Source organism: Hypanus sabinus, chromosome 2 (genome assembly GCF_030144855.1).
Source record: "Hypanus sabinus isolate sHypSab1 chromosome 2, sHypSab1.hap1, whole genome shotgun sequence".
NCBI classification, from domain to species: Eukaryota; Metazoa; Chordata; class Chondrichthyes; order Myliobatiformes; family Dasyatidae; genus Hypanus; species Hypanus sabinus.
The window spans coordinates 27517605-27542766 of NC_082707.1; the positions used below are offsets into that span (position 1 = coordinate 27517605).

The window sequence follows — 25162 nt, forward strand, 5'->3', positions numbered from 1 at the left end:
GACATCTTCCAGATAGCAAATCTCTCCAATTATTTCATTTTTTCTACACCTTCTGCTTGTTCTTTTTGTCTTGTTTATATTACGGAAACTGTTGGAGCCCATGACGTACAGTTTGGAACTTGATTGAAGGACCTAGCACAATGCTGTGCTCGGAGAGCTGCTTCAAGGAGATCTGAAGGGGGCCTGAGTAGGACCCAGAGCTTAAGCTGATTCATTGAAATGACTGAAAACTAGACATGGGATTGTGATTGACTCCATCTTGAAGCAGCGAGGAAGATTGAAGCATTGAGATGTATGTGGAGGGGGTCATTAATGTCTCCCAACAGAGGCCACTAGGGCGACCACAGTCAGCCTGGATTGGTGGTCACTCTTTACAGAATGACAATGTTTGTGCAGCCGCTCACTTCATATGATGATGAAAAGGTGTTTTCAATATTTTGAGATTTATATGATTATAGGACTGTACAGTGGGCTCTCCTTATCCGTGAGGGATTGGTTCCAGGACCCCTCGGGGATACCAAAATTCACGGATACTCAAGTCCCTTATTCAACCTGTGTCAATGCGGTGGATCTTAGGACCCAGCAGAACTCCAGACCTTATTTCACTTCTCTCAGTGCAGTGGACATTAGGACCTGGTGGCAGAACTCTGAACCCGCAGTGTTTCTGTTCACGAAAGTAATCACTATCACGATTGAAAATAAAGTGGAAATAATAAAGCGATTGGAAAGAGGTGAAACGCCATCGGACATTGGAAAAGCGTTAGGCTGCGTCGGTCAACTATCGGAACAATTTTAAAGGATAAAGTGAGAAAGGCTGTGCCCTGATGAAAGCTACAATTATTACTAAACAATACAGTGGTTTAATTATTGGGTTTTGGGTTTTTGATCTTCCACATGGTGGAGCATGGTGGAGAGCGCACTTGAAAGCGGTCTGTCACTGGATCGAACTCGGGAACTTCCCGAGCCCGGCACTGAAACATACGTTCTTAAGTGTTTTATATGCATAGAAATGTAAAATGTATGCTATATACTAAGACAAACGTTTGACTAACTGACGCTAAATAATACTAGATGTATTTGTTCCCACTTACTTAGTAAGAGAACTTTCCAACAGATTTTTTTCGATCACGAAAAACTTTCCATGATAACCTACGCACATCCTCCCGTATACTTTAAATCATCTCAAGATTACTTATAATACCTAATACAATGTAAATGCTATGTAAAATAGTTGTTATACTGCATTGTTTAGGGAATAATGACAAGGAAAAAAAGTCTGTACATGCTCGAACAACAAGTGCTGGACGAGCACTTCCAGGTTTTCGCGATTCGTGGTTGGTTGAATTCGCGCATGAGGAATTCGCGGATAATGAGGGCCAACTGTACCTTATATTGGTCTCCTTCAGTATTTTGGTGTTTTTGTTTTTGTGGCCGATTGGTGGATGGGTGATCTGTAAATTTTTTTGTGTGTAATGGGGTAAGTTGGGGGCTTTGATGCTACTGTTGCTATTTTCTTCTACAAGTAAGGGGGCTGAGATTGTTATTGTCGCTGTTCTTTTCTGCGAGTGAGGGGGTCAAAGAGTGTTTAACACTTTTTTCTGTGTATGAGGGGACTGGGGATTGTTATTGTTGCTGTTTTCTCTTTGGGGAGGGGTGGGGGGGATTTGATGCTATTGTTGCTGGTTTTTTTTCCTGTGAGGGTGGCGGATTTTAGAGTCTGCAAATTTTGCTGCTTTTTCATACTGGAGGTGGGTGGAGTTCATGCCTTTTCTTTCATCAGTTCCTAAGATCTTTCTGTATCTCATGGCAACCTGGAGAAGTCAAATATCAGAGTTGTATTGTACATGCATACTTTGACAATAAAATTGTAAGCATTTCACTAAGTTGGAAACTTAAATGACCTCACTTGGATGAAGCATTTTGGGTTCTTCATTTGGGTGATAAGGGAAGATTTACAAAAAAAAACAGGGCCAGTGTTACAGGTCCTGCAGTTGCATGGGAAGGAGCATGGAAGGGGAAGTGAGCATTAGTGGAGATGAAAAGTGTGAACCAGGGAATCGTGGAGGAAACAATCCCTTCAGAATACTGAAAAGGAAGGTTGTATGTCTGGTGTTAGCCAACACCAATACTTTTTACATATTTTGCTTGTGTTGACTTCCACCCTGTCATAGATATCTGTTTCTTTGCTGTACATATTGCCTTTACCTGCCATTTAAGGCATGTTTGATTAGTAAATTGTTTCTGGGACTGATGAAAGGTCATTGACCTGAAATGTTGATAGGCTTCTCGCTCTACAGGTGTCCCCTGATCCACTGAGTGTTTACTGTATTTTGCCTTTATCTTAGAATTATAAGTGGTTGAGAAAGCATTTGAAAATGTATATCATTCTTTACTGTTAAAGATTCTTGTGGACCAGTAATAAACATATCTCACAAGTTCCCTCTGAGCCTCTACCTACTGTATTAAAAGTCTTATTTCTCAAGTTGGTGAACTCCCTTCTGAGGAAAATGTTTTCTATCTTTTGAACCTGACTGGACCTCTCATAATTTTATGCATCTCATTTAAATACCCCTCTATCCATGGTTCCAAAAAAAAGCCCTGCTTTGCATATCTGAACATACAGATTTCAAAAAGTAGAAGGAAGTATTGCAACTATGCAGACTCCATTAAAGTTATCCTGAAAAATATACTTTGTTCTTTTATCCCACTTTTCGTCTATCCCACAGATTGTTCTAAAGCTCTGCTTCAATTTAGGTTATTTATTTCCAATTTCTCAGCTACAGTTTGGAACTGGATATTGTAAAGGAATTGGAGGTATTACAGGGTGAATCTATAAATGGATTGTAGTAATGCAGCAATAGATGTTGAGTAACAGAGAAGTTTGTGGGCATGACAGTAAATATGAAAATGCCGCCATCTAAAAGTTCCCAGTCCCACATTTCAAGATTGGTGTTAACTCAACACGACAAGGTCAAAGTGTTGAAACACACTGCCCACATTTGGGGGACATTAATTAGACCAAATGCAAAATTTCAACAAGGCTGCTCGCCACCACTTTCCTTTTGGCCATTGCAGGCAGTAATTGCCAGCCATGGCTCATTCCCCTGAATGAACTGAAGTGCTTGCTGATACAGTAGGTTACCGGCCTGAAGACAGTCACAAGAAATTCTACTGATGCTGGAAATCTTGAGCTACACACACACATACAAAATGGTGGAGGAACTCAGCAAGTCAGGCAGTATCTGAAGTTAAGGTTTAAGGATGTTAAGAGATTAGTTTCATGCCATACAATGAAATGCACCACTTTTACATAAACAAGTAACACAGTCCTGAGATGTGCTGGAGGCAACCCTTCTGGCATCAGCATTGCAATGCACACTGCTCACTAACTGTAACTACATGTCTTTGAAATGTTGATGGGAACTGGATCACCCCAAGGAAACCCACGAAGCTCTTTATTTCCCTCCGAGGACAGTGTTCCTCCAGCATTTTGTGTGTGCTGCCTGTAGTCCACCTGACTCACTGAACTTGAGTAACTAGTTCAAATGTTTAAATGCTAAAAGGAAAGCAATTAATGCATTGGAAAAGGATTGCTTTGAGCTGGCAGAGAGCTGATTGACCAAAATGTGCCCCTTCTATGTTGGAAGCAGAAATGGAAATGCCATGAATTTAACAAGCTATTGAATATTGTTTTGTAATAGATTAAATGATTAATGACATGTATATGCAGAAGGATTGCTAGCTCTAGCTTGTAATAGTTGGGTCCCATTTTTTGCCAATTAGGTCATATATATTTTCCATAGGACAAAATGTGGAAGTATGCAAATTAGTTTATTTCTTTTTGATCTGCTTAGGCCTGATAATGGGACTAATCCTCCGCTATACCACATCATCCTCTGACCCTGCAAACAGCATTGTGTATAACTGTGCAGATGTGACCAACAGTCCTGGCACTTTGCTACTCAACATTACAGACCAAGTGTATGAATATACATACAAGCGGGAGATTGCCAAGCACAATATGAACAGCCAGCAAGGAAGTGAGATTCTTCAAAAGGTAAGGTTTTAATACAGCGTCCATTACAAAGTTGCATTTTACATTTACAGAAGGTGTCTGAGAGTGTTTCCTCGTGTGGGTTAAGGAAAACAATGTATTAGAGATTGAACTATTACTAAAAGTCAAATGTTGACTGAGCAGCTGAAATTAAACAAATTTTAGTGGTGCAAATGAATGATGCCATGTAAAAAGGACAAGCTATTGGAGGGGATATAAAACTGCAAATGCTGGAATCCGAAGCAAAAAGCAAAAGGCTAAAGGAGCTCAGTGAGTCGGGCAGGATCTGTGGAGGGAAGTGAACAGTAAATATTTTGGGTTGAGACTGAAAGATAGAGGGCAGATAGCTGGTCTATAAGAGGTGAGGAGAAGGTGTGGGGCAAGAAGGGTGATAGCAGATGAAGAGGGGAAATGCAAAAAAAGGGACAAATCTTGAGAGGATATAAGTGGAGGCAACAAAGGGCTGCAGGTGATGGAAAATCTGATGGGAATGGAAGGTGTCCTAATGCATGGAACCCAAAAAGGGAGTAGGTGTGGACAAATGAAAATAGTAGGGGGAGCAGATCCTATGGGTGGGGTGATGGCCAGATGGAATGTAGGAAGGAAGGGAAAGAAATGCTGATTGCGCATCTGGAGGGGTTTTAGGAGGAATGGGGCAGATCAGGAAAGGGAGGGGGAGGTATGCAGGTTACTTTTATTTGGGGAATTCACTGTTTATGTTGTTGGGTTGTGAAGTGATGTTCCTCTTGCTTGTGTTTAGAACATCACCCTGGTAGTGGGGAAGGCTGAGTGCAGAGATGTCGGCATGGGAATGGGGAGAGGGATGCAAATGGCTGGCAACTGGGAGCTCCGGAAAGTCATGGAAAATGGAGTGCAGGTGCTTGACAAAACACTTGTCTGGTCTGCACTTGGTCTCACCAGTGTAGAGGAGGCCACATCACGAGCACTGAATGTGATAAGCCTGCTTGGAGGAGGTGCTTGTGAATCTCTGGCAGAGATGCCTATACCCCCACCACCTCCTTTATATTCTATCATCTGCAGTCCTTGTTGCCTCCACCTCTCAACCTTTACCACTACTTCTGCTCTTCCTTCTGTCTGCTTGCCTGCTCACTTGGATCCAACTATCACTTGCCAGCTCTTGCTCGATCCCTTCCCCTCACCTCTTTCTACTGGCTATCTCTCCTCTCTCTATGAATCCAGATGAAGGGTCTCATCCAGAGACATTGACTGTCCATTTCCCTTCACTGACCCTTCCTGACATACCGAGTCCCTCCAGCAGCTTTGCTGTTGACTCCAGGTTCCAGTATTTGCAGTCTCTTGTGTCTCCAATTACAGGTATACTGTATCCTTTGTTAGTACGTAATCTACTATGCATCGGATATGGACATTAATGCTTTTTAGTGGATACACTTTGTGAGTGTACATATGCCTCTTTGCATATCTTCACGTCCTTCTTTTGCATTTCTGTCAGATTTATGTATGTTCAGGCTTTCCCCATCAGAATTGTATTTACATTTATAATGAGTTTGTTCATCACTGAACCATTTGCTCAGGGATTTCTTACAAATTGTTCAAGAGGATATCAGAACAAAGTCCCTTATTAACTGATATTTCCCTCACTTAAGACTGGGGTTAAAATAGAATTAATTGACACAACATTATTATTAATAACTGTATTATCCATTGAATTGTATATTGCGATTTTTAATTTCTTGATTGTAAATGTTTAAATTAAATTCTCACTTTCTCCTTAAAGATGTTATTTGGGCCTTCTAGTTTTGCCTTGGACTGTGATTCAGTCAGTTGAACTTGGATCTGAACATGTAATATCTGAGGACAAGTCAGAACTGTTCAGGCAATGGCACTAATGGAATATCTTCTTCAGCTCTAATTACGTGACTTCATAGTCCTCTCAAACCATGCAAATTTAATACCTTATAAATTCTGGTTGAACACAAATCTAGTGTTAGTTCAAAGGTTTAAAGAAGCATTCCTAGTTTTCTAGACACAGATCCTTAATCTTGCTTGGCTTATTTTTCATAACTCTTTAAATTGTGTGTAAAATGTTGGCCAAACCTTCTGGACTTCATCCCATAGATCAAGGCAGAAAACTGACCACAGTATCATGTAAAACTTAACTGATATCTTGTGCAAGGGCAGGATAGGAAGTCTCAAATTTAATATCTAAGTTGCTGCCGGGAATAGCAGTGGTTGTGAACCATCAAATGGTTCAAGATTCGAACAACCACACTGAACTTCTAAAACTGCAAGGGACCCTGATGGAGGTTATATACAGGCCTCTGAGGGATAGCCAGGATGTTGGCTGTGAATGACAACGGGAGATAGAAAAGGCTTGTTAAAAGAGCAATGTTATGATTGTCATGGGGTACTTCACTAAGAAGGCAGATTGGGAAAATCAGGCTGATGTTGAATCCCTTGAGAGAGAATTTGTAGAATGTCTACAATGTGGCATTTTAGAGCAGCTTATGGTTGAGCCCAATAGGGGATCTGGTATTCTGGAATAGGTGTTGTGTAATTAACTGGATTTGATTGGGGAGCTTAAGGTAAAGATGCCCTTAGGAGGTAGGGATCAGAACATGATGGATTTCACCCAGCAACTTGAGAGGGAGAAGCTAAAGGTCAGATGTATCATTGTTACAGTGGAGTAAGGGGAATTACAGATGCATGAGTGAGGAGCTGACCAAGGTTGACTAAAAGGGGACACTACGAGGGATGACAGCAAAGTGGAATTTTTGGGAGCAATTCTAAAGGTGCAGGATAGATGCATCCCAAATATGAAGTAGTATTCCAAAGGCATGATGACACAACTGTGGCCGACAGGGGATGTCAAAGCCAAGATAAAAGCAAAAGAGAAGCCATATAATAGAGCAAAAATTAGTGGGAAGTTAGAGGATAGGGGAAGCTTTTAAAAATGAACAGAAAGCAACTAAAAAAGGCACAGAGGGTGGGGAGGGGAATGAAATAAAAAGTGGAAAATAAAGCCACCAATATCAAAGTGGATACCAAAAGTATTTTTTTCAGATGTGTATAGAGTAAAAGGGAGATGAGAGTAGATAATGGTCCACTGGAAAATGATGCTGGAGAGTTAGTAATTGGGGTTAAGGAAATAATGGATGAAATGAGTAAGTATTTTGCGTCATCCTTCATTGTAGAAGTCACTAGCAGTATGCTGGAAGTTTGAAGGCTAAAAGGTCTGAAGGTAGATAATTTGGCTGGACTGGATGGAATATACCTTAGAGTTCTGAAAATCGTAGCTGAAGAAATTGTGGAAGCACTAGTAATGATCTTTCAAGAATCACTGGATTCTTGAGCAGTTCTGGAAGACTAGAAAATTACAAGTGTCACTCCAAGAAGCGAAGAAGGCAGAAGAAAGGAAATAATAACATGAGAAAATCTGCAGAGGCTGGAAATCCAAAGCAACACACATAGAATGCTGGAAGAACTCAGCAGATCAGGCAGCATCTATGGAAAAGAGTAAACAGTCACCATTTTCGGCCGAGACCCTTCATTGGTCCTGATGCTGCCTGGCCTGCTGAATTCCTCCAGATTTTGTTGCAATGGAAATTTATAGGCCAGTTAGTCTGACCACAGTGTTTGGGGAGATGTTGGAGTTAATTGTTAATGATGAACTTTCGGGGTAGTTGGAGGCACATGGTAAAATAGGCCAAAATCTTTAAGGGAAAATCTTATCTGACAAATATGTTTGAATCCTTTGAGGAAATAATAAGCAGGATAGACAAAAGGAAATCAGTAGATGTTGTGTACTTGGATTTTCAGAACACCTTTGACAAGGTGCCACACATGAGGCTGCTTAACAGGATAAGAGCCCATGGTATTACAGGAAAGATACTAGCACGGTTAGAGCATTGGTTGATTGACAGATGTCAAAGAGTGGAAATAAGTGGAGCCTTTTCAGATTGGCTGGCTGGTGGTGTTCCGCAGGGGTCTGTGTTGGGACTGTTTCTTTTTAAATTGTATGTCAGTGATTTGGGTGACTGAGTTGATGACTCTGTGGCAAGGTTTGCAGATGATACAAAGATATGTGGTGGAGCAGGTAGAGCTGAGAAAGCCAGGAGGCTGCAGAAGGACTTATGTAAATTCAGAGAATGTGCAAAGAAGTGGCAAATGGAATACAGTGTCATGAAGTAGAAAGAATAAAAACATAGACTATTTTCTAAACGGAGGGAAAATTCAAAAATCTGAGGTGCAAAAGGACTGTGCAAAAATGGCGTTCCTCATGCAGGATTCCCTACAGCTTAACTTGCTTGTTGAGTCAGTGGTGAGGATGGTAAATGCAATTTTAGCATTCATTTCAAGAGGACTAGAATAAAAAAAGCAAGAATGTAATACTGAAGCTATATAAGGCACTGGTGAGACCTCATTTGGAGTATTGCGAACAGTTTTTTTTTACCCCCTATATAATATTAGAGAAAGATTCTGGAAATGTAAAGCTTATCATATGAAGAGCCATTGATGGCTTTGGGCCTTTATTCACTGGAAATTAGAAGAATGATGGTGTTGGGGGGGGAATCTCATTGAAACCTATCGATTGTTGAAAGGCCTGGATAGAGTGGATGTGGAGAGCATATTTCTGATGGTGGGGAGTTCGGGACCAAAGAACACAGCCTCGGAATAGAGGGGCATTCAGCTATAATGAAGGTGAGGAGAAATTTCTTTAGCTATAGGATAGTGAATCAATGGAATTCACCATTGTGGGTGACTGTGCAGGCCAGGTCATTGAGTGTATTTTAGGCAGAAGTTATTAAGGTCTTGAATAGTAAAGGAGTTAAAAGTTACGGGGAGAAGACAGGAGAATGGTATTGAGAGTGAAATGGATCAGTCTTGACTCTGTGGGCTAAATAGCTTCATTCTGCTCCTTTGTCTTATGGTCTTTAACTGATTTACGTTCACAACCTTTCATTTTATACAAGGCTCCATTTTATTTGCAGCACTGGCATCCATAATACTGAAGATCTGCAGTTTAAAAGGATATCTACCAGTTCCACTATATCTAGATCACTTGCAATTTACTCTCCCCATCTTAGATAAGAATGTATATGTGGCTTGCAACTGTGATTGAAGGTGATGAAGGACACAGACCAAAGAAACATGAGCTTCTCCCAAGTACCCATGTTGCAAGTTGATGACTATTGCAAGTTTGCATAAAATGTTTGTACATTTTTGGACTGCGGATGTGTACACCACAAGGTGGGGGGGGAGGGAGAAAGAATGAGAAGTCAAAACAACCTCTGGCAATTCAGTGATTAAAAGTAACTTGTGGAAATACCTTGAGCTCCAGGAAACTACAGCAAAACAAAATACTCTAAAAGCCACCCATCATTTTTACATAGCATTATCAGCTTCCTTCAGGAACTTCCAATTTCCTCTTTAAATGTTTGCAGTGAATCTGTAGCCACTATAGAGTGAAGCTAAAGCTGCTGTAACATCTGAGCAAGGAGCCTGTGCTAAAGGTCAACAATCCTGGGGAGCTGAAAAGCCTCTTGACATTGTCTTATTAGTGGTGTAAGACTCATAGTCTTCCTATCTCTGATTTGACTAATTGAAATAATCTGTACAAATTTTAAAGTTTAATCCTCTCATTATTTTAAATAGCGTTCTCTTGAGGGGATAATGTCTATTTCAGCCTGTAAGTGTGGCTAAGGGTTATTAATCTGTTTGTTTTTCAGAGCTTTTCTATCACCAAACAGATCCCACAGTGTAAGTGAGCCAGAACCGATCACCAAAGCCTTAGGAATGAATTTAATAGTGTTTTTAAAATTTATTTTATATTGCACAATCCCAACTAAACATCCTATTACTGTTTTTGCTTATTCTGCTGTATCTCTGTGCAGGTTGTGAGAACTTAGAAATTAGAATATAGCGTTGAAATTTGTCATCTGAGGGAAGAAGTCAGGTTCAAAAGTCGTGGGAGAAAACAAAGGATCGTGATCAGCAAGAATTATGGTGACTGTCACTAGTGAAGCTCAGTACAAGTTTGTAGGCACATATAACTGATCAAGGCTTAAATGTAGGTGTCATGAAGAAACAGTTTGCAAATATCAGTATATTTGCTAGGAGGCCCACCAATGGAGTGGTTGGGTGGGCATAAATGTAGGCTAAGTGGAATTCAACCTAGAAAAGTAAGGGACATTGAACTGGTGGTGGGGTTGAGGTGCAGTGATGGGGAAGAGGGATGTGTGCAGTACAGATAAGGAACAAGATAATAAATAGTAGGATACTGAGAAATGGCGGTATGAAGCTAGCTAGATAAGATGTCTTAGGAAGACGTGTGGGATATTTGCCTTTATTGATTGAGGCACAGAACATAAGATCAGGGAGAATTGTTTAAAATACAAACAGTTTGAGCAATTCATCGAATTGTGGCACAGCACGACAGAAAGGATCTGATAGCACCAGGCAAGAGAAAGAAGACTGAGGCAAGATTCCATTAATAAAATTATGAGAGAGCCAGACAGGATGAACACATAAAACCTATCTCCTTTAGCAGAGATGTTCTCAACTTGGGAGTGCATATACACTGTATATTTAGGCTGTATATACAAGGCTTTGATGAGTGTTGAGGAAATAGACTTAAGCCAATAATTAGTGAGTTTGGACTTTGTTGCCTGAAAGTCAGAAATCCTCATCTTATTTTAACAAGGGACACTTAAGGAATTATAACTTGCAGGGTTGTGGACCAAGAATGGGTAACAAGATTAACTGCTTTTGACCCTCTCTCTATGAAATGTGCTAAATAACCACCTTTCTGTGGTGTAGACCTCTATGATTTTGTTAATGAAGTTTCAATTCATAGCCATCTGTTCCTTGATGTTTTATCATCAATTCTACTCGTATGCATTTAACTACATCTTGTCACATTACATATAATTTTGAAAGTTTGAGTCTGTTCACCAAGCACGTGTAAATTGGAGTATTTAGCTTTCTGTTTCTCAACAGTTATTAAGCAGCACTGGTTCTCCTGTCTCCTATAAGCCTGTGGATGTCTGTGCCAGAGCTTAGTCCATCACTGTTACTGGGGGATTGGCTGCTGACAACAGCTCACCAGAATCCTCTGTCCATGGCCAGTCTTCTAAGTTATCCACGGACGTAGCCCATCTCATGACATCATAAGTCTTCTAGGCAAAGATCTTTCCTCTCCCAGGGATGAGGTCTTTGGAGCTTCTGTTGGTGTTTCTGTAGTTGGAGGTTTTTGCAGGATAGGATTGCTAATCCCATTCAGGTCCCTCCTCCTTTCACAGCCGGCCTTAGGACCTTTCATGGCAGAGTTATGTTCTGCCAGATCATTGACACTGTGGATGTTAACTAACCAAACAAACATCCTTGCTTTTTTTTCCATAGATGCTGCCTGGCCTGCCGAGCTCCTCCAGCATTTTGTGTTTGTTGCTTGAACTCTATTTGTAATCTTTTTTCCCAGAGGAATTGCAGCTGTTAATAACAATTCTGTATCTCTGAGAATAAAACAAATTTAATTTTCAGCGCAGAAGCAACATTGCAGTTTCCCAGGATCTATTATGTATTTTCACCTAATGAAACACTTAATCAAAAGCTTTCTCAACATCCAAATGTACTGGGCTAGAATCTACCCGCTCAATACCTTAAAACAAAAGTTTTGTGCTGCTTAAAAGTCTTTTTAATGTGAAAGGAATTTTGCACATTTTTCTGAGCATCTGGGGGTTATAGAAGCTTAGTGTACTCATTAGTGTGTTAATACAAGGGGGCTTCATTTTAAGGTGATAGAAGAAAAATATAGGGGAGGATGTCGGAGGTAGATTTTTTTACACTGAGTAGAGGGTGCATGGAATACCCTGTAGGGGTGGTGGTAGACAGAGGTTCATTAGGGGCTTATTAGGGTTCATTAGAGGTTCGTGTTTAAAAAAACCCTCTTAAACAAGCATATGCTTAATAGGAAAATAGAGGGCTCTGTAGGAGGGAAGGGTTAGATTGACCATAGAATAGGTCAAAAAGTTGTAATGTGCTGTGTTCTGTGTTATGCTATTATTGGGCTAGATGTGCATTTAATTGGTGGTGCTTTTATGACAAGATGTTTGCCTAAATGATGTTAGTGTTAAGGGAACAACACCCCCCCCCCCCCCAGTATACATCAAGATTGAGATTTGCAATAAGAGTGGTCTGAAACAATGGTTCTGTTTACTTCCAGAAGAGCTCTATTCCTGTGAATGTAGATCACAGGTTAAAAGGCTGCAAAGACTGGGATTATATTGTGCACCAAGAGTTGTCAGAGTCGTCCCAGCCTCAGGCCATCAGTGCAGGAATGCCTCAGGGCAATGGCTAAAACCCAGCCACTTTCAGCTACTTTGTCAGTAGTGTTCCTGCAACATTAGCATATGTGTTAATAATTGCATGTTTTTTTCCCATTTGCACTCCAACAAATGAAGCAGCCCATGTCTGCACAAAACAACTGCAGACAAAATTGTGTATTATCTAATAATTATCAAGTGCATTGTGAGTATACTATGTTGGCTCAGGACTGTGTAGTGAAACTTGTTGGCTGCCCCCAGCACCTCCTTATGTAGAGCTGGCTTTTTTAGGGACACAGTGTGAAATAGGCCCTCCTGGCCCTTCGAGCCCCACAGCCCAGCAATCACCAACAACCTCGATATAACCCTAAATAATCATGGACAATTTACAATGACCAATTAACCCAGCTGATAAGTTTTTGGGAAGTTGGGGGTGGGAACCAGAGGACCTGGTGAAAGTCCATGCATTCAGTGGGGTGAACGTACAGACGCTCCTCACAGAGGATGCTGGGATTGAAATCTGAACTCTGATTACCATGTTACTGTTACGTTACCATGGCAGTTAAAACAGATGATGCATTTCACTGCATGTTTAAATGGACATGTAATAAATAAATGAATGTGAATCTGACGTTTCACCAAACTTCAACACTCAATGGCAGTGGTGCTCTCAAGTCAATATACCATCAATATGTAGAGATCACCACTGACCAGAGGGCGACGTGCACCAGCCTCAAAACACACCATGACTAGAGGAAAAGGTCAGAAGCAGGGGTGGGAGTGTCCTGTTGCAAGTGAGTGACTTTCTGATATCTCCAGGCTGCTTCGCCTTTGGGCACAAGGCATGAGTGTGATAGAAAGCTCCCCGCTTGCCCAGATAGGATCAGTGCCAGTAACTTCCAAGAAGCTGAACACCATCCACGATGAAGTGGGCCACAATGATTAGTCCTCAGCCAACTACTCATTCTATCCACAACTGCTCGTGTTTCTGGCTCTTGGTTCCAATGACCAGCTGTGAGAATTTGTTGCCATTGCTGGCATCTCCAACATACAGCTGCTGTCACAAGCATTGCGACTTGTGGTGGAAACTGTAGAGAGTTGTGGACACAACTCAGCATTTCACAGGAAACAGCCTTGCCTCCCTGAACTCTGTCTACACTTCTCATTGCCTCAGTACAGCAGCCCGCATAACTGAGGACCCCACCCACCTGGACATTCTCTTCCACCCCCCCCCCCACCTTCAGGTAGAAGATGCAAAAGACTGAAAGGCAGGCTCAAGTACAGTTTCCGTCCTGTTGGTGTAAAACTGTTGAGCAATTCCTGCGTATGATAAGATGAACTCTTGACTTCACAATCTACTTTGCACCTTATTGTGTACCTGCACTGAACTTTCTCTGTCACACTAGCACTTTATTCTGCGTTCTGTTATTGTTTTACCTTGAACTACCTTTAATGTACTTTTGCAATGAATGGATGTGTACGAACAGTATGCAAGACAAGATTTTCACCACCTTAGTACTTGGTATAATAAAATTATATTTACCAATTAAATTTACCAATTTACCAATTTACATCGTACTCATGGGCAATACAGCTCCCATCTGTACACACGAATATTCATTCACAGTGAGGAACACACATTCTCTCCATGTGCATTGGATGCTCAAGTATCAGAGGGCTTTGCTAATGGCTGGTTGCTAAGGACCATGAGTGCTCTGAATTCCTCCCACATCCCAAAGCCACACAGGTTAGTATTAATCGGCATTTCTAAATCATCCCTCATATCCAGATGAGTAGTAACATCTGGGGGGTATTGATGGGAATTTGGGAAGAAAGAAAGTAAGCTAGGATAGTGTTAGTGCAAAATCTATAGTTGGTGTGGATTCAGTGGGATGAAAGATAGCTTCCTTGCAGTAGAAACATAGAAAATCTACAGCATAAAACAGGCTCTTTGGCCCACAATGCTGTGCCAAACATGTACTTATTTTAGAAATTACCTAGGGTTACCTATGGCCCTTTTCTAAGCTCCATGTACCTATCCAGGAGCCTCTTAAAAGACAACATTGTATCCGCCTCCACCACTGTTGCCAGCAGCCCATTCCACACAATCACCACTCTCTGCATTAAAAAAAAACTTACCCCTGACATCCCCTCTGTACCCGTTTCCAAGCACCTTAAAACTGTGCTCTCTCGTGCTAGCCATTTCAGCCCTGGGAAAAAGCCACTGACTGTCCACACAATCAATGCCTCTCATCATCTTATAAAAGTTGAGCAATACAATTGTGTCCTCAATATTACCAGCAGGTTATAGAGAGTCACAACAGTGGTGCTCAAAATGGGATTTTGCTGTCTGCACCACACTGGTAGTGATTTGCACTGTCCAACGTCCATATCTTGTTCTTTGCATGGCTCTGCTGTGCACTACATTGTTCGACTCTATTAGGAGCTTGTTTTTTGAGGAAACAAAGATGGAACCAGCTATCAAACTAACAGGAGAAGCCGGGAAGGAAAAGAAAGTACAGAGAATGGAAGGGACATGACACTGGAGTGAGATAAAGGTAAAGTGCAGGAGCACGGCAGAAGGAGCTTATGCAAGTGAGTGAGAAATGTGGTTTTGTGGGACCACACAGTTGTAGAGTCATTGCCTCTCAATGCCAGTGATCCGGATTCATTCCTGGCTTCGGATGCTGTCAGTGTGGAGTTTGGAAGTTCCCTCTGTGACTGCAAAATTCTGAAGACTCTCCTTCACCCATCTTGTCAACTCAGTATGGTTTGCAGCACTAATAATCAATCTGTACAGTATTGGACTTGAAAAGAGATCTCCCTAGCAACCTGCTGCTGGTATTGCCTACAGGTTGCCCTGGGTGTCTCTGTGGCTGCTTTGAATAGAGGATGTCCCTCCTGCCAGTAATTTGAACCACAAGCTAACATGAGAGACTTCCTCTATTTGAAAGGGAGCTTACTTCCTGCCCCCTGGAATCATTTGTAATCAGAAACATAGGAAACCTACAGCACAATACAGGCCCTTTGGCCCACAAAGCTATGCCGAACATGTCTTTACCTTAGAAATTACCTAGGGTTGCCCATAACCCTCCATGTAGCTGTCCAGGAGTCTCTTAAAAGACCCTATTGTATCCACCTCCACCACCATCACCGGCAGCCCATTCCATACTCACCACTCTCTGCATAAAAAGACTTATCCTGACATCTTCTCTGTACCTGCTACTGGTGAAATGTATTCAATTGCATCTACTTGCATTTGGTCTCTACTAGACATTCCTCAGATAATTCAGAATCTGTATATTACTGTAGTCTGGGCAACATTCAGACTTGGGCTGATTTTGTCCCATGTCAGTAGCATGAAGTGACCATCGCTAGTACCTGAGTACCTTTTTATGTATCCATGAAGTTCAGTCCCATGAGCCCTCCGTTCCCAAAAAACTGGATGCCACCATGAACAACTGAGCAGAAACTCGACTAATTAGCTGTGTAACTGCAAGTCTCATTGTTGTACACATTGGGACCAGTGTATTATTGCCATTAAAGTAGTAAAAAGAAAGCAATGCAAAATTTAGCTCTGCAGTTACAGAGAAACACGGACGACATGCCAGCATAGATGGGTGGCACGTAGAGGCTAGTGTAACACATTACGGCACCAGGTTAGGGTTCAATTCACACTGCCATCTGTCGGAAGCTTGTACATTCTTCCTGTGAGTATGTGGATTTCCTCCAGGTGCTCGGGTTTCCTCCCACACTCCAAAGTCGCACCGGTTAGTAAGTTGTGGGCATGGTCTGTTGGTGCTAGAAGCATGGTGATGCTTGCTTGCTGCCCCCAGTGCATCCTCAGACTATATGGTGGTCGTTGAGGCAGATGATGCATTTCACTGTAAGTTTCAATTATTTTGATGTATACATGACACATAAAGCTAATCTTTAATCTTTAGAGAACGGGCAATGCATGTTGACAAATAAAATCCGAGGGCTACAATGGCCTAGATTGAGAAATCATCTTTATTAAGCATGCAGTAGATGCTTTTTGGCTTTCCATGAAGCCCAATGCATTCCTTGACACAACAGTGTACTTCAGCTTTCCTAATGGACCTACAGACACCTGCAATGTGTAGTGCTTGCAAAATGAAAAACAGTGACTTGCCAAGTGCACTTTGGTTGTTTTCCCAAAATTGTGATCCCTTTCAGAGAGAGTGACAAGGGAGTCAGGTGCATGGCAACACCAGCACCTCCAATGCCCTTCTCCTCTTCTAGAGAGAATTGAAAATGTACTGCCATTTGACATTAGAACAATCACTGAGTGAAAATTGTGAGATTCTCTCTTCTGAGTGAAATTACCCAGAACTCATGTTAAACCCCCCCCCCCCCCCACACACCATTCCCCTCTGAGAGATGAAGTACAGATTAGCAATGAATGTCAGTTCTGGCAATGAGATTAATGGCTCAAAAATGAATATGAAAAATAATTGCATAATTTTACACAATGGGTCTTCGGAGTAATTATATTAGCATATTCTTTGGTAACATCTACCAGGGAATCAGCACTTTGTTGTTGGCTGATTTCCTTTCCGTAAGATGCTGACTTCCGCTTGCTAATTTAAAATGCTGGTGTTGCAAGTCGTGTAGGAAATGGTAGGTTGGTAATCGCTCAATTAGCATGGTAGTTTACTTTCACTGCAGACTCTTCCTTCAAGCACAAAACTTTTAGAATAGCTTCACATTGTTAACCTAACATGCCTGGACCTGTATTTTGATGTATTGAATGTGCAGTTGTAAGCATCAGGTATTTTGTTGCATGGATGCCATGCTCCAATATAAAATGCTTGTAGTTTGCAGGAAGTTTGCAACACAATATGCAGTGCATTCATATGTTATGTCAGGGTTGACAGGGCACACCCATCAGCTTGGATGCAACTCTTAGCTGTCAGAGCACCAACTCTGGTTTAAAATGAATAACCATTTGTCGTTTATCACAGGAAAACTGATAGCTTGAAGAAAAACGAAACTGCGCTGTTTATTATTGAAGAATTTGATAGGCTTCATTGGTAAACATATTACAGAGCTAAAATGCTGAAGCTCATGATGTTGTGAATGCAATATTCCTTGCAAGGTATTAAAAAAACTAAGTCTTTCCATATAACTGGCTAGAAATCCTTGAGAGATAGAAATTTATATTAGTTTGTCACTTTCAATACATCTTGATTCCTAAATCTGTGTTTGTGTGAAAAGAACATGTGCCAGTTGCATTTGTGAAAAGGCAGAGGAGGAAAACCAACCTAAAGTCTGGTTGTAATTTTATTTGTATTGCAAAGGGACCAAAGATTCGCCCAGCTGGTTGTCCTGTTGGGGTTTCCTACTCATTTAGGAATGTCGTCTCTATTCAGATTCAGATTCAGTTTATTGTCATTTAGAAACCACAAATGCAATGCAGTTAAAAAATGAGACAACGTTCCTCCAGAATGATATCACAAAAGCATATGACAAAACAGACTACACCAGAAAATCCACATAACGTTTGGCAATCCCCAATCCAGAGTCCGGAGAGGCTGCTGCGAATTAATATCGCGCTACCGTCTAGCGCGTTCCCCGGAAAGGAGCTCCAAATCAACCAGACAAAAACAAGACCAAAAACTAAATCTACAAGACCTGCACAAAACCACATAATTACAACATATAGTTACAACAGTGCAAACAATAGCATAGTTGATAAAAAAAACAGACTATGGGCACAGTAAAAATAGTCCAAGATGTTAGAGGACTGTAAGTTCAAAAGAAATCACCACAGTTTCCACAAGTCCCCAGGGTCCTGACAGACTCGCCATCCCACTCCGGCGACAGAAGGGAATACCCCCGCTATGGACTTCCAAGGCGCCGCCCGACTCAGCCTCGCAGATGCAGCACACAGTGAAAGCGACCTGAGTCTGTCAAACCTCCGAGCCGACAACCATCCCCTCCGGCACAGCTTCTCCGAGCACCATCTTCTTCCGAGTGTATTATGACGGCCCCACCAACGGCCATCGGCAACGCGACCCGGAGGACTGGGTGCCTGTTCTTCCCAGCAGAGTCCCGGACTACCCAGCAGCAGCAGCAACGAAGAAGGTCTTCCTGGAATTTCCCGATGTTCCTCCATGCTCCCACGTATGTTTTCAATCAATTATGATTGAGCACGGCACCCCACTTCACAAATAACAGATAATCAGTTCCGGAGTGGCTGCTGCAAGCTGCGTCGCGCCGCCAGCTTGAATCATCTATGAAGTAACATGAAGAAATAAGTGAGGGCCAAATATCTTCATAGTCATGATGGATGGCTCAAATCATACCCATTCTAGAAAACCACTGTCCAACTGTACGGCAGTACTGAAACTGGAACAGATAAGCTGGCTGGTACCAGATGAGGTTGTTGAGGATGCTGTCCAAGTTGCATGCCATCTTGGACAATGTCTCCCATCCACTCCATAATGTACTGGTTAGGCACAGGAGTACGTTCAGCCAGACTCATTCCACTGAGATGTAACACTGAGCGTCACAGGAAGTCATTCCTGCCTGTGGCCATCAAACTTTACAACTCCTCCCTCGGAGTGTCAGACACCCTGAGCCAATAGGCTGGTCCTGGACTTATTTCCACTTGGAATAACTTACTTATTATTTGTGTTGCCTTTATGGCAGTTATTTAGTTTATAATATTTTCACTTAGTAATTCATTTGTTAGCATTCTAGTTAAAGTTAGGATTGTTTAAGGTAAATTCATTTTCTGTGAGATATCGCGGCATGCGATGACATCACATCTGGTTTTGCCGCGTCCTGTGGGAAAATACCAGTTTGGAGAAATGAGAAGGTGGGGGTCGAGACATGTGCGAGCGCAAGCAGCAGCAACATTTTCTGTCTACGCACCAGAAACATAGTGAAGGCAACGCTGTAAGTCATGAGATAATCGATATGGTGAATTGAAATGTTAACGCCAATCCTGTTAAAAGTTGCGACGGTCGATAAGGTTTATGTTTTCATTTGTTAAAGAGTTGCGGATAGTTTGCGTTGAAGTGTATTTAAAGCAGTCAATGGCGTAGGTAGATTCTGACTGTATGCTGCACTTTAATGTAATGTAGTTGTAGTTTTACTTTTGCAAGTATTTACAGTGTAAATGTAATATTAAGAAGGAAACAACTGCTGTACAAATCTTGTATTGTTTTAATCAACAGTTTTCACCATACATTAGTGGAAGAGTGAACAGTAAATGGTTAATCTTACTGTGATCCTGTCGTCATTGACAAAGGTTTAACTCGGTGTTTAGTTCAGCGTTATCTTACATGCCGAGCGAGAACACTACATTAGTATTTAATTATTTATGGTTTTATATCGCTATATTTTTTACACTATTCTTGGTTGGTGCGACGATAATGAAACACAATTTCCCTGGGGATCAATAAAGTATGTCTGTCTGTCTGTCTGTCTGTTTGTCCATAGGTTAGCATCATAGGGGTACAGTAGGAGACCAGGGCTTTGGCCCACCAAATCTGTGCTAACCATCAACCACCCATGTACTCTAATCCTACATTAATCCCATTTAAATGTTTCCCGCATTCCCAGAAACCAATTTCTACCAATGCAAGAGATTCTGCAGGTGCTGGAAATCCAGAGTAACATACACAAAATGCAAATGGAACTCAACAGATCTAGCAGCATCTATGGAAAGGAATAACGAATCAATGTTTTGTGTTGAGACCCTCTCTCAGGGCTTGAAAAGAAGGGGGTGGAAGCAAGAATAAGAATGTGGGGGGAGGGGAAAGAGTACAAGCTGGAAGGTGATAAGTGAAGCCAAGAGAGTGGAATAGGGGAGGTGGGGGGCTGAAGTGAGAAGCAGGGTGCTGACAGGAGGAAAAGGGAAAGAGCTAAAGGAGGAAGAATCTGATAGGAGAGGAGAGTGGACCATTGGAGAAAGGGAAGGAGGAGGAGCACTATGTTAGGCAGGTGAAGGGAAGAAATTCTACTGTGCACCCGCACACCAGAGACAACCTACAGTGACCAATTAATCTACTGATCCACGTGGCTCTGTAATTTGGGAGGAAACTGGAGCACTTGATGGAAACCCACATGGTCACAAGCCCCTGGAGGTCAGGATTGAATCTGGGTACTTGGGAAGTAGCAGCTCTACAAGCTGCATTACTGTGATGCCTTCCCTCTCTCACCTCATGTTTGTTGATTCTCTTCATATCTTCGGTAATTTCCCTTCTGTATTTGTTCCCCTTGCCCCTTTCTTTATATCATAGGACATGTCTAACTTTTTCCAGCTTGGATGAAAGTTCATCGACTCAAAATTCCAACATGGTATCTCCCTTTTCCCAAGGATGGTCCATGCAGTTAAGGTTGTAAAATCTTTGTCGGCACCTTTCTTCAGGGGTACTGGTGAGCACTGATTTTCCGTCGTCTATTGCCAGTGGATTCCCATTATTGGATTATCGGTTAATTGGTACAGTTGCTCTTAAAGAACAAAAACTAGTCGAGAAAGTAGCTGGGATTCCCTTCATCTATTTGGGATGCTATACTGATTAATTGGACAGGAGACTTTTGCTGAATAGTTTCTAACAAGCACCAGTACCACTTATGTGGCACTTGACATGACACCATGCTTAGAATGAAGAGTTTTTAATAGTGTCAGTTGCATGTGTTGGTTTTCGAAAAGCAACGATTTTTGTCACTGATGTTTGGTGAGAAATCAACAGTAAGAACTGAAGAAGAACTGCTTTGCTTACTGTAGTTTCAGGTATTCAGGCTTAGAGATGCCAGAGACGTTCAGGAGTGAAAATGAAATATTTCTCTATTTCAACAAGTTATGAATAATTTGAAAGTATCGACAATCATCTTGAATGTTACAATGAAAATGAAGACTTGGAGGATGCAATTGCCGAAAGTATTGTATGAAGGCAGTCCATTATCTGTAGTAGGTGTCCATGCTGATTTCGTTCATTTACAGAAAATGTCCATGCTGATTTCGTTCATTTACAGATAATGGATGAAATTCCTCTGTTGATAATTATTAGGAACTACTACAGAGTTGTAGTATCTAATTTGTTCTGTATTTCATGTAAATACATAATTTATTACTTAGTTAAGTCATAGTTTGTCTTTTTTATACTTCTTTAACTACTTCCATGAAACCAGTTAATTAGGGCAGCCACTTAATTGGACTAAAATGTACTGATCCAGATTTGTTTGAATTATCTGGAATCTACCGTATTTAACTTTTATTTAAACTGTTTCCTTAATGTGAAAGTATAATAGATTACCTGTACCTAGGAATTCTAACATTCACTCTTTTCTTCTACTCATCACAGTTTTAATTAAATTGCTCTTGACTCCTAGTAAAGTTACATCATTTGATCTACTGTTAGTTAAAATCTCATTTTTCATCTTACCATTACATCACATTAGATTTTTTGATGACTAATCTCTCTCTCCTCCCCTCCCCTCTCCTCCCCTCCCCTCCCCTTCTCTCCCCTCCCCTTCTCTCCCCTCCCCTTCTCTCCCCTCCCCTCCCCCTCTCCTCCCCTCTGCTTCTCTCCCCTCCCCCTCTCCCCTCTCCTGCCCTCTCCCTCTCCCTCTCCCCCCCTCAAAATTGGGGAAGAAATGCCACTTTGATTGTGGAATGATTGTTAGTGGCAGATGGGGTGTTTTGAATATTTCAGAAACTGCTGATCTCCTAGGAGTTTGACACACGACAGTCTCTGCATCCAGTGAGTGGCGGTTCTGTGGAGGAACGTGCCTTGTAGCTGAGAGAGGTCAGAGGAGAATGGCCAGACTCGTTCAAGCTGACAGGAAGGCGCCAGTAACTCTAACAGCCATGTGTTACAACAGGGTTGTGAAGAAGAGCATCTCTGAACGCACAACTTGTCAAACATAGAACATAGAAATTTACAGCATATAACAGGCCCTTCAGCCTACAACGTTGTGCCAACCAGGTAACCTACTCTAGAGACTACTTAGAATTTCCCTAGTGCCTGAGTCCTCTCTTTTTTTAAGTTCCGTGTACCTTGAAGTGGATGGGTAACAGCAGCAAAGACCATGAATGTACACTCAGTGGCCAGTTTATTAGGTACAGGAGCTAACGAAGTGTATGTTTCATTATTACATTCATAATTTTGTAATGTTTACCATACTAAACCTTCAATATTTATTAGTGCCTGTTGTAGCACAGGGAATGCAGACTTCTATCTGAAGTTATGCTCAATGATGTTATAGTCTAGTAAGTACCATCCATAGACAGCAAGCATTATTGTCATGGTCTTTTAGCCACTCCCCTGACAAAACAAGATGTTTGTTGTGAAAACCTCCAAATATTTTGTCATAATGTGCATCTAATTGAAGTTGGCCTTCCTTGCCAATCAGCTGTTGGAGTCCATCGGAAAATCAGTTTGTCTCCCTCTGGGATGCAGGCCTGTAAGTTTTGAGGAATGGAATAAAAGTCCTCCAGCGGCTCATCTGAAGTTTCTGGAAGATGTCACCATTCACAAAACTTGCACTGTCTCTGCTAATTTCTCCAAATTCACTGGAAGGATAAATAAACTAGTGCCGTCTCTGAAAACAGCACGCTCAGCACTTAAATCCTAACTACATACAGATTGCTGCTCAGTACGGGCCGAGTAGATTACATCCCTGATGGCAGAGCCCTAATGCAGACTCACTTCTCTGAGCTCTGTCACAAGAATAAATTATAATGCAGACAGTGGGCAAAGCCTTCTTGGAAAAAACTGACTCTTCATAATCCCTAGCCCACAATAGCTGAAATTGGAGAAACAGCATTCAGAATGGTATTGAGAACAATCATCCGGAGCCTCCAGAAGTCTGGGTGGAAGGGACATATCATATCAGAAATCACTCACCCATCCTCCCGGTTGGAGACCTCCTGAGTCTGTGGTTCCTACGTTGGTCTTGTCAGCCATGCCAAAGCACACAAAGCTGGAGTAGAAGCACATCATCCTTCATCCTGAGTGCACACCCAAGAAGAAGCAGAAGGAACCCCTGATGTCTCCTCCACTGTTTATTTCTGTTTACTCTTCTTAACAATTAAATCCAGACAGTCTGGTATCATCCTTCTGATTCACTTATGCACATTACCTATTCTGCTGTCTAATCTTTGTAAACCAGGCATATGCAGAGTTCCTGGTGAAGTCTAACCAGACTCTCCGTCAGTTTAAAATAATTTCTCTGTGATTTAACTCCAGTGGTTTATTGAATTGAATTGATTTTATTACTTACATTGCTCATATAGATGAGGAGTAAAAATCTTTGCATTATGTTTCTGTCTAAATGTGCTATTTGTAGTAATTTATAATAAATATTATGTACAACAGGGTGGTCAATATAACATAGAAATACAGTTGTGTCAGCATGAGCTAAAGCAGTCTGATGGTCTGCTGGAGGAAGTTGTCCCAGAGTCTGTTGATTCTGACTTTTATCTGCGGTACCGATTCCCGGATGGTAGCAGCTGGAACAGTTTGTGGTTGGGGTGACTCAGGTCCCCAATGATCCTTCAGGCCCTTTTTACACAACTGTCTTTGTAAATGTCCTGAATAATGGGAAGTTCACATCTTCAGATGCACTGGGCTGTCCACTCTCTGCCTAGTCCTACGATTGAGGAAAGTACAGTTCCCAATCCAGGCAGTGACACAGCTCTCAATTGTGCCCCTATAGAAAGTTCCTATGACTTGGGGGCCCATACCAAACTTCTTTAACCGTTTGAGGTGAAAGAGGTGCTGTTGTGCTTTTTACACCCCACAGCGGATATGTACCGACCACATGAGATTTATTTGCACTTTGAAATGCTTGTCCACCATTAAGGATGCCCACCGCCCAATTCTCATTGCTACCATCACAAAGGAGGTTCAGGAGCCGAAAAGCATACTCTTAATGATTCAGGAACAGCTTCTTTCCCTCTGCCATCAGATTTCTGAATGGACATTGAACACATGAACACTACTTCACTACTTTTATTATCCATCTTCTTGCACTACTTATTTAATTTGACTATTTGGTATACATGTACCTACTGTAATTCCCAGTTTTTCCCTGTATTATCTTGTATTGTAATGCTGTTAACAAATTTAACGCTATATGCCGGTGGTCTATGGTTTGTGGCCTTGTAGCCTGCCTCAACTTTCAATAATGTATGCCTTTGTTTTTTGTTGCTCCTCCTCTTCATCCTTGATTTTGTGGCCAAGTTACGGAAGTAGGTCACCAGACTTTTCTTCCGCGCTGATCCTGCTGCTGTCCAGGTTGGGACCTGGCCGGATTCAAACTCAGGACCATCTGGTCTTGGAAGGACAATCCTGATGCCACTACACCACCAGCCGGCCCTTTGATTACCCTTTCCAAAATGCACCCACACACACCAGCTTGCCCAGAGAATCATTTGTGTATTTTAAAATCTTCTTGCACCTGCTACAGTTGTATGTCTTCTACAAATATTTGTATCAATAGGGGGAAGATTGCTCATTTCTGCCTAAGGTATTCTCTTTTGGAGTAGGTCATTGCTTCAGCAATGATGACAACAGTAAAGTAAATAATTAAATGAGGAGTGACACAGTGCTTTGTTTGTTGCCTTCTCACAGGCTATAAATTACATTCACGTTCACTGAACTGTGTGGCCCTGACTTTAATTTTGCATTCAGTGCTTCCTGTTGTGTGGTGAACGACATATACCTGTCTGGACATGTCCCCTGCTGACTGCTCCTGTGGCTCCTCCCACAGACCCCGGTATAAAGGCTATTGAGGTCTGAGCCCGGCCCTCAGTCTCCAGGATGTAGTA

The 25162-nt window shown here is 41.7% G+C and overlaps 1 protein-coding gene across 1 annotated transcript in view; it reads left to right on the forward strand.

Annotated features, from left to right (window-relative positions):
- LOC132407357 (sodium/hydrogen exchanger 9-like) overlaps positions 1–25162 on the forward strand; it is a 543724-nt gene that overhangs the window by 3055 nt on the left and 515507 nt on the right. The window contains exon 2 of the mRNA XM_059993730.1: positions 3855–4057. Coding sequence (XP_059849713.1) covers positions 3855–4057 — 203 coding nt within the window. The remainder of the gene's footprint in view (positions 1–3854; positions 4058–25162) is intronic.